At 35.0% G+C, this 13,502-nt stretch overlaps 1 protein-coding gene across 1 annotated transcript; it reads left to right on the top strand.

Moving 5' to 3' along the window:
• Window positions 1-690: 690 nt before the first annotated feature.
• LOC122696962 (olfactory receptor 52N4-like) lies at window positions 691-1,656 on the top strand. The gene has a single exon (XM_043907259.1). The coding sequence runs from the start codon at window positions 691-693 to the stop codon at window positions 1,654-1,656; it is 966 nt and encodes a 321-aa protein (XP_043763194.1).
• Window positions 1,657-13,502: the final 11,846 nt, after the last annotated feature.

Below are 13,502 nucleotides of genomic sequence, written 5' to 3'. Positions count from 1 at the left end.
ACCAAGATTAGCCACTTACAACCTATTACTGAAAGCTTATTCTGATTAGAAATTAAAAGCATTATAATAAGTGCACATAGACCATTATAAGAAAAGGTAAAAATGAGTTAATTTAAATATGAAAAGACCAAATCAAACCTTTTTTTCTGATTTGTGAGACCCCAATCTCCATTGAGAAATGAATAATTTAATATTTACAAAAGGTTTCAAACAGTGCCTCAATAATTAAATATCAAAGATCAGCTATTAAACAAGAATAGAATTTTCAAAGTCCTCATGTCTTTTGGTTCATGGGTAGAGTGACCAAAGGACACTAAGATCACATCCACAGGGAGATCTATATATTTATTAACAAATGAAGTTTTTGATTCAAAATCTCTTTAGAGAAGATATAACAGAATTACTTTTTATTATAAATCTATGAGGGTGAAAAACTAGTTTTAAAAGACAATTTTGAATCAGTGTCTGTGATGTGAACTTGAATTGCTTAATAAAAATTTGTTGAGTGAATTAATAAACTAATCAATAAACAGAAGACATACTCAAGGTCACTCAGGAAAGTTGACTGTTTGATCAAATAAACTACAGAATTTTAAAACACAGAAAAAGAGAAAGTAACCATAAACTATATTTTCTCTTGTCTTTATCTTACTCTAGGAAAAGTCACATAAAGTTTAAGTCTATTTGATAATGCTAAAGTTGAATAAAACGGAGTGGGTCCCACCCTCATTCATTCTGAATGGAGTCCCAGGACTGGAAGATGTGCATATTTGGATTTCCTTCCCTTTCTGCTCCATGTATGTCGTAGCTATGGCAGGGAATTGTGGACTCCTCTACCTCATCTACTGTGAGGACTCCTTGCACAAACCTATGTATTACTTCTTGGCCATGCTTTCCCTAACTGATCTTGTCATATGCTCTAGCACAGTCCCTAAAGCCCTCTCCATCTTCTGGTTTCATCTCAAGAAAATTGGCTCTGATGGATGCTTGATCCAGATGTTCTTCGTCCACACCTTCACAGGGATGGAGTCTGGGGTGCTCATGCTCATGGCCCTGGACCGCTACGTGGCCATCTGCTACCCTCTGCGCTACTCAACTATCCTCACAAATCCCGTCATTGCAAAGGCGGGTCTCTCCACCTTTCTCAGAGGGGTGTTGCTCATCATTCCCTTCCCTTTCCTCATCAAGCGCCTGCCCTACTGCAGAGGCAATGTAATCCCCCACACGTATTGTGACCACATGTCTGTGGCCAAGCTGTCTTGTGGAAATACCAAGGTCAATGCTATCTATGGTCTGATTGTCGCCCTCCTGATTGGAGGCTTTGACATCCTGTGCATCACAGTCTCCTACACCATGATCCTGAGGGCGGTGGTCAGCCTCTCCTCAGCAGAAGCTCGGCGGAAGGCCTTCAGCACCTGCACTGCCCACATCTGTGCTATAGTTTTCTCCTACAGCCCAGCCTTCTTCTCCTTCTTTTCCCATCGCTTTGGGGGCCATACAGTGCCTCCCTCTTGTCACATCATTATGGCCAATATTTATCTACTGTTGCCTCCAACTATGAATCCTGTTGTGTATGGAGTGAAAACCAAGCAGATAAGAGATTGTGTTTTAGGAATCCTTTCAGGTTCTAAGAATACCAAATCCCAAAACATTTGAGTGGGCATTCCCAGGAAGTCAAAGAGAAAGATGACTTTTAGTTACCTGCTGAGGCGGGAGTTAGCAAAATCTTTCTGCAAGTTCTATTTTGGCCATTAAAATGCGACTTATCTAGCAGTAAGTGCATCTCCAAATGCATGTCCTGTGGTGAGAATCTCAGTGTCACCTGCACACCCACCAATCTTTCTATGAATTTCTTATTTTTCACAGCTGTGAAAGATCAGTCTAATAACTAACCCAAGTTTTCTTGAACATAAACAAATTAGACCATTTTTCATGAAAAGGTGAATAAAATGGGAGGACATGATTTTGTTTTAAATAGTGAATTTAATAATCAGATAGCCAGTTGTGACTTTCCCCTGAAAATATATACTCTCTACTTTTAATCATTAACAAAATACCTCTTTCTTTCCAAGGAACAGGTAGAAAGTATCCTATGATGAATTTTAAGTTTCTGGGAATTTCATTAGAATCTTACTTTGCACTGAATAGGTCTCTCTTAGCCAGACTACAGACGCTATTATACTACAGACTAATCTGGTGTTCATTTTCCTTTGAAAGTGCATTTGAAAGCACACAACCTGGAAGGTGAGGTAGATAAGTCTCAAGCAAATCTACAAAAACAAAATAACTTATTTTTATAAGAACAGCATGAGATTGCATCAAAATTGACGTTTTTCACCTTATCTCCAATAGTTAACCTAATAAAATGAAATCTTTCAGATAACTAAAATTCTGATAGACAAGTCAGGGACTAATCATTAAGATTATTCCAAATTAATAAACAAGTGAGGAAGGCTAAAGGAAATGGCCCCTCACTTATTAGTTTCTTCAGAACTTAGTCAATTATATATAAGAATTTTAGAATCAACTGAATCTTTACTTTTATGTCTCTTTTCAACTGAAAAAAAAACACACATTGTCTCTCCCCAAATCAGTTAATCACACACACCAAACTGCATTGAATTATTTAATTGTTTTTCTTTACTATCTTGTAAAATCCTACAGAACAACTCTACCCCCTAAACTGCAATTATCCTCCCTGTATCATCCCTTTTCTCTGTTCACCTTGACCTCTAAAATTCTAAAACGAGTTTTCAACATTCTCTCCATTTTATCTCCTCAACTTAAAATCACTCTTTCCCTAATTTTTCTTGCTGTCATCCCTTCCATTAACTGAAATTGCTTCTGTCCATCTCACTAAGGACTTCCAGAGTAACAAATAAAGTTCTTTATGGGCTCATCTAACGCTACCTCTCAGGAATAAAGAATGCAATTCTGCATTTCTAACATCTTGAAACACCACACCCTGTACATCCTGATTCATGTTGATGTATGGTGAAAACAACCACAATATTGTAAAGCAATTAGCCTCCAATTAGAAAATAAATTAATTTAAAAAAACACTACCATTTTAAAGCTACAGATGCACAATACATGTTATGATTTTCTTCACTCCTTTGAAGGAAGACATAAAAATGGCCAACAGATATATAAGAAGATGCTCAATGTCACTAATTATCAGAAAAAGACAAATCAAAACAACAATGAGATATTTTTTCACATCCTGTTAGGATGGCAATTATAAAAATTAGCAAACATTTGTTGGTGAGAATATCAAGAAATTGGAACTCTTGTGAACTCCTTTATGAGAATATAAAATTGTGCAGCCACTGTGGAAAGAATAGGGAGGTTCCTCAAAAAATTGAATATAGAATTATTACATGGTAGAACAATCACAGTTCTGGTTATTTACTGCCAAAAACTGACAATAGGATCTCAGTGGGATATACACACTTCCATGTTCATTACTGAATTATTCACAGTATCTAAGATGTGAAAAAAAGCTAAATGTACATGGATGTATGCTTAAGTAAGGAAATATGGTTTGTATACATGAAAATAAGTGATCCTTATGCTAAGTGACATAAGTCAGACTGAGAGTGTAAAATATCATATGATATCACTTACATGTGGAATCTAATAAAATTATACAAATGAGCTTATTTACAAAATAAAAAAGACTCACATATCTCAAAATCAAACTTCTGGTTACCAAAGGAGAAATGTGGGAGGAAGTGATAAATTAGGAGATTGGAATGAACATATACACTCTACTATGCATATAAAATGGGCTTCCCTGGTGGCTCAGATGGTAAAGCGTTTGCCTGCAATGCTGGAGACCCAGGTTCAATCCCTGGGTCGGGAAGATCCCCTGGAGAAGGAAATGGCAACCCACTCAGTATTCTTGTCTGGAAAATTGCATGGACAGAGGAGCCTGGTGGGCTACACAGTCCATGGGGTCACAAAGAGTCGGACATGACTGAGTGACTTCACTACTACTTTGTCAATTGCTTCATTTGCTATTATTTTCTCCCATTCTGAAGTCTGTCTTTTCACCTTGCTTATGGTTTCCTTAGCTGTACAGAAGCTTTTAAGTTTAATTAGGTCCCATTTGTTTATTTTTGCTTTTGTTTCCATTACTCTGGGAGGTGGGTCATAGAGGATCTTGCTGTGATTTATGTCAGAGAGTGTTTTGCCTATGTTTTCCTCTAGGAGTTTTCTAGTTTCTGGTCTTACATTTAGATCTTTAATCCATTTTGAGTTTATTTTTGTGTATGGTGTTAGAAAGTGTTCTAGTTTCATTCTTTTACAAGTGGTTGACCACTTTTCCCAGCACCACTTGTTAAAGAGATTGTCTTACAGATGTATACAGACTTTTGGACTCTATGGGAGAAGGCGAGGGTGGGGTGATCTGAGAGAACAGCATCGAAACATGTATATTATCAAGTGTGAAACAGATCGCCAGTTCAGGTTGGATGCATGAGACAAATGCTCGGGGCTGGTGCACTGGGATGACCCAGAGGGATGGGATGGGTGGGGCGGGGAGGCTCTGGATGGGGAACACATGTAAATCCATGGCCGATTCATGTCAATGTATGGCAAGAACCACTACAATATTGTAAAGTAATTAGCCTCCAACTAATAAAAATGATTGGGAAGAAAAAAAAATAAAGAGATTGTCTTTTTTCCATTGTATATTCTTGCCTCCTTTGTCAAAGAGAAGGTGTCCATAGGTGCATGGATTTATCCCTGGGCTTTCTATTTTGTCCCATTGACCTATATTTCTGTCTTTGTGCCAGCAGTACCATACTGTCTTGATAACTGTAGCTTTCTAGTAGAGACTGAAGTCAAGCAGGTTGATTCCTCCAGTTCCATTCTTCTTTCTCAAGATTGCTTTGGCTATTCAAAGTTTTTTGTATTTCCATACAAGTTGTGAAATTATTTGTTCTAGTTCTGTGAAAAATACCATTGCTAGCTTTGGTGATTCATGTTTATATGCAAATATTTTATTGCATAAGTCATGTCCAACTTCTTGGTGACCCCAGAGACCTAGCCTTCCAGGCTCCTCTGTCCGTAGGATCTTCCAGGCAAGAATACTGAAGTTGTTGCCATTTCCTTCTCCAGGGTTTTTCCCGACCCAGGGATGGAACCCACATCTCCTGCATTAGCAGGCGGGCCCTTTACCACTGAGTCATTGGGGCTAATCCTGGAGGTTCATACACATACAAATATATTTTATAGCATAAACGCTTGCATAAAATCAATGTAAAATATGGTCAACATGTAGCATTGTCTAACTGACTGAACTTAATTTCCAAATCTCACATACTTGTTTTGGTTATTGACTTATTTTGTTCCACGCTCCTTTGATTTTATTTATTTTTTTTTAAATCTATTTTGCAGTGGGGAATTTTTTTTTTTTGGAATTCAAGTTTTCTGTTGAATTATGAAATAGAAAGTATAGTTCTTTCTTTTGGTGTTTCCTCTTATACCTTCCAAAACTAATGTTTAAAATACAGTGCAACAATTCTTAAAATCTTACAAAATCTGAATCATTTATTCATTAACCTCTTTATTCACTCAAAAATATTTATTGATATCAAATATGTACACACTGTCTTGGCATACAGTGCAAATATTAACATAAATACAGAATTCTAATCACTCAGATTTTGACTAAAATCTGGTGAATTCATGTTATTGATAATTATGTATAATTATGCCCAGAGAATGCAACTTTAAAAATATATTTGTTTTTCTTTTAGGAAAATATGTCTGCTTCTGTTAAAGTCTCCAGTAGCTTTAAATTCCAGATCTCTGAGTTCATCCTGATGCGATTCCCAGGAATTCACAGTTGGCAACACTGACTTTCTTTTTTTTTTTTTTTCATTTATTTTTATTAGTTGGACGCTAATAACTTTACAATATTGTAGTGGGTTTTATTATACATTGACATGAATCAGCTTACCATTGGCATTACTCTACCTCTCAGCAATTGGCGCTAATATCCTCCAGGGGATCTTCCAGACCCAGGAATTGAACCCATGTCTCCTGTGTCTCCTGCATTGCAGGCTATTCTTTACTGCTGAGTCACCAGGAAAACCCACAAGTGAAATATACATTTGAGATAAAATATGTAAAAGAAAATATTTAATCCTAGTTTTCATTAAAATAACTTGGGTTTATATTCAGTCTCTCCCCTAACAAATATACATGCTAAAGCACAAGCACACATATATGAGAATATTCACATATTTGCATATCATTATTTCAGCACTAAAAGTAGAAAGTGTTTACTGGTTTTGATTCTCACATCAACACTTGTGTCTTTGATCCTCTGAAATATCCCTTTGGGACATTTAACACACATTTTCCTTTAAAGGCTCAGTTTGATAGTAGAGACAGCAAGGAAGCAAGAGGTGCTGGCTATGCAAGCACAGTTACTCTAAGATTTGAATTTTTTTTAACCAAGACCCTGAATACTGGGACCAGATTGCCTTCAGCTCACTGTTTTGTTGTGAAAGCAAAGCATAAGGTAACTAGCATACACAAAAGGAAGGAGCATGGCAGGAAATCTTTTCTTTGTTTTTTTTCTTGTAGGCAGTAAGACAAAGTGGAGAAGGTCTATGGATACATAGCAATTGCTTATTATTTTTCCAGAAAGAAATCTTTGATTCTAGTCACACAATTTTAAGGGAAAATTGTTGTATGATATTGGGCATTCTTGAAAAATGTGTATTTCCCAAAGTGTAACATTGTGGTTAGGATTGTTTCTGTTATTTCTCTATCCAAAGAGAAATTAGAAGTAACTCACTCCCATGACAAAGAGAAATAGGGCAATAGTTAGAAAAGTAGTTCTCAGTCATTAGTCCAATGGTAAAAATGCTCTTGTTTTTCCCTGATTCTTTTCTTATTCCTCAAAATCATAATGTAATTTGCCTTGATTATGTACTACAGAGACAGACCTAGTATGACTTTTGTTTCATTGATTTTGGATATAAAAAATTACATGGAGCAAACAACCCTCAAATGAAAAGAAAAATATGAATCCCAGGATTAAGCATGGTTTAATAAAAGTACACCTATTGCCTATTAAATTTAAGGATGGAGATAGACAATAGATATATCAAAGATGTATTTTATAAGTGGCCGTCGTCCTGTGTTTGTATTATTATTCCAGTAACTTTGACCACACCCCAGTACCCTATTTTCTTCAACAGAGGTAATTATTCTTTCTGCAGAGAAATTATTAAGACACTGAACTGACATTGTTCACTCTTGTCAAGAGACCCTTTTACTCCAAGAGAAGCTGCAATATTGCATTGTGCACTGCTATTTACAATGCAAAATATAGTTCAAGGTTTTTCATTCATTATGTTAGCAAATCTGGAAGACCTAGTGGTGGCCAAAGAACTAAAAAAGGTCAATCCTCATCCCAGTTATCAAGAAGGGTAATACCAAAGAATGTACTAACCACCAGACAATCATACTCATCTCTCATGTTAGTAAGGACATGCAGAAAACCTTGCAGGCTAGGCTTCAGCATTATGTGAAGCAAGAACTTCCAGATGTCCACACTGGGTTTAGAAAAGGAAGAGGAACTAGAGACCAAATTGTCAACATTCGCTGGATTATAGAGAAAGAAATGGAATTTCAGGGAAAAAAAAATCTATCTCTCTTTCATCAACTATGCTAAAGCCTTTGACTGTGTGGATCATGACAAACTGTGACAAACTCTTAGAGAGATGGGAATACCAGACCATATTCCTTGTTTCCTGATAAATCTGTATGCAGGTCAAGAAGGAAGACTTAGAACCCCGTATGGAACAACTGATTGGTTTAAGATCCAGAAAGGAGCACAACAGGACTGTCTGCTGTCAGCCTGTTTGTTTAACCTATATGCTGAGGATATCATGAGAAATGCTGGGCTGGATGAGTTACAGGCTAGAATCAAGACAGTGGGGAGAAACACCAACAACCTCAGATATGCGGATGAAACCACTCTAATGGCAGAAAAGGAAGAGAAACGAAAAAACCTCTTGAGGGTGAAGGAGGAGAGTGAAAGAGCCAGCTTAAGACTAAATATTTAAAAACTAAGATTGTGGTATCCAGCCCCATAGCTGCATGGCAAACAGAATGGGAAAAGGTGGAAGTACTGACAGATTTCCTCTCCTTGGGCTCGAAAATCACTGTGGATGGTGACTGCAGCCATGAAATCAGAAGATGATTGCTTCTTGGCAGGAAAGTGATGACGAACCTAGACAGTGTGTTGAAAAGCAGTGATATTACTCTGCTGACAAAGGTCCATATAGTCAAGGCTATGGTCTTCCTAGTGGTCATGTACTAGGTTGTGGTTGTGAGAGCTGGGCTCCAAAGCAGAACTCCAAAGAGTTGACGTCTTTGAACTGTGGTGCTGGAAAAGATTCCTGAAAGTCCCTTGGGCAGCAAGGAGATCAAACCAGTCAATCTGAAGGAGATCAACCCTGAATATTCAATGGAAGGACTGATACTGAAGCTGAAACTCCAGTATTTGGTCATCTGATGCGAACAGACAACTCACTGGAGAAGTCCCTGATGCTGGGAAAGATCGAAGGCAGAAGAAGAGGGCTTCACAGGATGAGAAGGCTGGACGGCATCACTGATGCAAGAACATGAACTTGGGCAAACTCCAGGCTATGGTGACGGACAGGGAGGCCTGGCATGGGGTTGCAAAGAGTTGGACGCGATTGGGTGGCTAAACAACAACAACAATGCAGTTCAAAGCAGGTATTGAGCATCACAGTTAAGAGAAACTCTTCAATGCTTTAAAGTAGATAGATAGAGAAAGGAATAGAAATCCTATTTTTAAGTTAATTAGGATTATGTTAAAATTGATAGATGGTGTAAATATTGACCAAAGCAATATATTTGTTCTGTGTTTGTCATCTTATTCTTACCCCCCTGTATTTTGTTTCCCTACTTTATCAAGGGAATGTTTATTTGTGTATCTTTCTAGTAATCTTTTTTAAAAATTAATTTTTATTATAGTTGATTTACAATGTTGTCTTACTTTCACATGTACAGAAAAGTGAATCAGCTCTACATATACATATATACACTCTTTTTTAGATTCTTTTCTCATACAGGTCATTACAGAGTATTAAGTAGAGTTCCCTGTGCTATACAAAAATTTCATATCAGTTATCTTATATATAATACATAAGATATTATATATCCCAGTCTCCCAATTTATCCCTCCCCTCCTTTCCCCCTTGGTAACCATGTTTGTTTCCTATATGTGTGACTCCAGTGATCTTGAGGAAGATGCTCTGTATTTTTTATTCTACTAGTTTATTTTATGCATTCCAAGTAATATTAATTAGATTATAACTTAATAATTTTCAAAGTCAAGCATAAAATGTTATTTATTTATTTATTTCTTCTTTCATCCATCTGTTCATTTATTTTAAAAGTTTTCTGATATGTATCAGGCGGTTATCAGATACCGGGGGTTTTAATGTAAATACAAACTGTCCTTTTTTTAAAATATACAAACTGTCCTTAATGTAAATAATTTTACTGAATTGTGGAGGATTCCCACTATAAATTGATTTTTATAGCACCATGAGTTAAATACAATGAAAATAATCATTATTTGAATAAATCAGTTCCTTGCCTCTAATTATGGCAGTTTATAACTACATTATTTTAAGATTACTTATAGAATGTTTCACTACTGTCCCACTCAAGAGACTTTCAACTCTTTCTGAAGAATGTTTTTTCTTTAAATGAATATGAATTAACTATATTTGATGAGAGTTGGAAGATGAGCACCAAAATGGCAGAGAACCACATATAAAGTAGAGAATATCAGTGTGATAGGAGTAGAAAACAGCAAGTAGCCTCCTGGGACAGTCAGTATAACTGTCTTAGGTTTTGTAGAGGCACAAGGAGAAGTCCGTGAAGGGCGTGTGTATCAATATGTGCAACCTGTGTTTCTTTACTTTTTCCAAAACAAACCTTTAACAAATCTAATCTGTCACTTCTTGGTGGCACTTTCTGATGCAGAATTTCAAAGTGATTATATTCCCTATAGATAATGACATTGAAATAGCCACATTTATTAATGGAAGGTAAAATGAATATTCTCTCCAATGGAACACAGTAAAGAATTCATTTCGTGGCACTCAATGGTTTTCTAGAGCATTAATTTTTATAAGCATTCCAAAATTGCTGTCAGTCTGAAAAAAATATACAAACATTGAACACACAAAATGTGGTAGCATGTTTCAGTATGCTCCTTCAATGTTCTCTTCAATATGATTTTCTGATTTTAATAGCATAGTATATATACACATGAAATTTTCACAATTACATCTTGATGAATTTTTTCAACCAGAAACCCATTTCTCTCACAACTAGATTAAGAAAGATAATATTCCCAGCATGTCACTAAACCCCTCTTCCTCATGCTTCTTTTCACTTATTCACACCTGGGAAAAACACTCTTCTGGTGTAATAGCACCTATTTCTTTGATCCACTTTTGTATTTAATGTAAATGGTGTTAAACATTACATTCTATTTTGTCTAGTTTTTAAAATTAACAATTTGTGAGATTTATATTTTTCATATTGTGCATGTAGTTATGTCTATTGTCATTATCAAGTTTCACTGTGGTAACACACCAAGATTTATTTACCCATTCTGATATCAACAGAAATTTAGATATCTTCCAGATTTAGATTATTATTTTATTACAAATAATATTGGAATAATCATTCAAGTAATAGTTGATGTGTTTTGGCGAAAATATATACACATTTTTAGTTGGCATGGATGTGATGGCTATATGACACTCACCATCAAGATATGCCAAAATTATTTCAAACCTATACACATACCAGTAGTGTATGAGAATTCCAGTCATTCCATGTCCTCACCAATACTTGGTATCTTTTATGCTTTTTCATTTTAACTATCTAGTTTGGTATGTGTTTCTATGCCATGAGACATTCAAATTACATTTATTTTCCAAAGTATTATAAAAATTGGTGACTACTTATATGTTTACTGTCACTTTTTTCCTCTTTTGTGAGATATATATTTTATGTAATTTGTCCCTCCCTCTTTTTCTTATTGCTATTGTAAGAGTATTTTAGATATTTTGAATATTAATTTTTGTTCAACTTATGTGTTGCAAATATCTTCTCCTAGTCTGTGGCTCATTTTTCACACTTTCAGCAGTGCTTTTTAATTTAAAATATTAATTTTAATTTAATTCACTCTGTCATTTTTCTGTGGGTAGCACCTTTTGTAGTGTATTCCAGATATTAAAGAAGATATGCATATTGCATTTCACATTTAACTCTACATTAAAAAAAAAAAACTGTTGTATGAACAAAATGTGTATCTTTTCCTGCAATGTATATCCAAGAATTCCAGTAATACTTATTGAAAATGGTGTATTTTCTCCCAATCCATAGTGTTTCCTTTGTCATAAATTAAATGGCTTAATGTGTGTTTCAGAATTTGGTTTCTGGGCTCTGTACTTCTTATAATAGTATTTTTACCTACATTTAAAGGGATGAGTAATAGTTCTTTAAGGAAGTTATATAAATTATCCTCATGCATATCTTTAAGAAATGGAAAGATAAGGTTAAAATCTATATATTTCTCTTCTATACTGCTCTTCTTGTATTACCTGATCTTGGAAAAGTTGAGATGTAATAAAATCTCAAGGAGATTAAGTGAACTACAAAAATCAACTATAGAATCCAATTTTCTATCCTATAAATTGATGGGGTTTCCATCATGATAGTTTGCCATGTTTCTATGAAAAATCAGATAAACTATTTCATATTCTGGTCATTATAGGGTTATTAAGAAGGTGTTTGATAGAAACCATTTTTTTTCCCTTGGAAAACTGGTCACAGAGTTATGTTCATTCTACTAAGTATAAAGCTTACATACATTTTTGGTGATTTAGAGCCCACTGGCTAAATTATTATTTGTTGTTTGCAATCAGCCTTAGGCTTGCCTGAAGCTCATTTTACTTACCTTTTTAGCAGAGACTACAATAGCACTAAATTTTTTCCTTCCTTCTTCTGACCTAACTTCTAGACACTGCAGACCATATTTCTTAAGGGAGAGGTAGGAGAGGATTCTAACTCATTCACTGCCAGTGCTTTCCAAGCACCGTGAAGTTAACTAATGGCTCTCTGGATATTTATGAATTATTTATCACTTATTATTTAGCATCAATGAAGTTCCTATTATCTGATAATTGCAAGATTCTTTGTGGTTTACCTCTTGGCCAAGCATCTAAATTATCACTTGTCCCCTCCACCCCAGTGACTTCTCACAGACTTGATCATTTGATTTCCATACTTTTATGGAAGTATGGAAATCTTCCATTCTTTTCTCTGGAATTCCTTTTAAAAATGTGTCTCCTTTATAGCATGTTTTTCCTTCCAAATAGGTATCAAACACCTTCTCTTCAATATCGTCTTTCTTTGTTATCACCAATTCCTCCTTCAACACCCCATCAACAACAATAAACATCCACTTTAACAGTCCAGTGCTCATTTAAGAGGTTGCACATACTTTTATTTTAATTCTTATTACATTTACTATGATAAATTGTATGCATCTTTGTCCGTTAACTCTCATGTCCTTAATGAGTGAAACCCTTGTTCTCCACATTGTCACATTTTAGATGTTCAATACATACATATGAGAAATTAAAAGATTAATGAAAGGATGAGATAGCATTTACTTATCTCAAATACTTAAATTGAAAACGAGATTTAGCCATAAGTAGGGAATTTAGAATTAATTAATTGTGTTCTTAGATGAGAAATTTGATGGGTGGTAAGAAATATCAGAAATATCAAATGTAAAGTAAAGTTGCATTTATTTGTATTGTCTCTTACTAGAACTCAACTGCACGTGTTCCATTGTGAAATATATGAAAATATAAATTCGAAAGATCAGAGACAACCAATGAGAAAACAATAAAAATTGGAGATGTCAATGTATTTATTGAATGATAAATATTACGAGAGAAACAAGCATAATCAAGGCAAAGTACACAAATTCTTTTAGTAAAGTATAATAGTGTGAAACTAGTTTGTTTTGTTTTTGCTACAGATACTAGATAATCTCAGAGGACAATGTTTAAAGATAAAGTAGAAAGACTGGTAGAAAGACATAGTGAAAAAAAAAAAATTCATTACCATTGATATATTTTTGCATCCTAAACAAGATTAGCCACTTACAACCTATTCTGATTAGCTTATTCTGATTAGAAATTAAAAGCATTCTAATAAGTGCACATAGACCATCATAAGAAAATGCAAAAATTACTCAATTTAAATGTGAAAACACCAAATCAAACCTTTTTTCTGATTTGTGAGACCCCAATCTCCATTGAGAAATGAATAATTTAATATTTACAAAAGGTTTCAAACAGTGCCTCAATAATTAAATATCAAAGATCAGCTATTAAACAAGAATAGAATTT

Source organism: Cervus elaphus, chromosome 1 (genome assembly GCF_910594005.1).
Source record: "Cervus elaphus chromosome 1, mCerEla1.1, whole genome shotgun sequence".
NCBI lineage: Eukaryota > Metazoa > Chordata > Mammalia > Artiodactyla > Cervidae > Cervus > Cervus elaphus.
The sequence above is the reverse complement of the archived record's forward strand: the minus strand, read 5'-3'. Positions and strand labels throughout refer to the sequence as shown.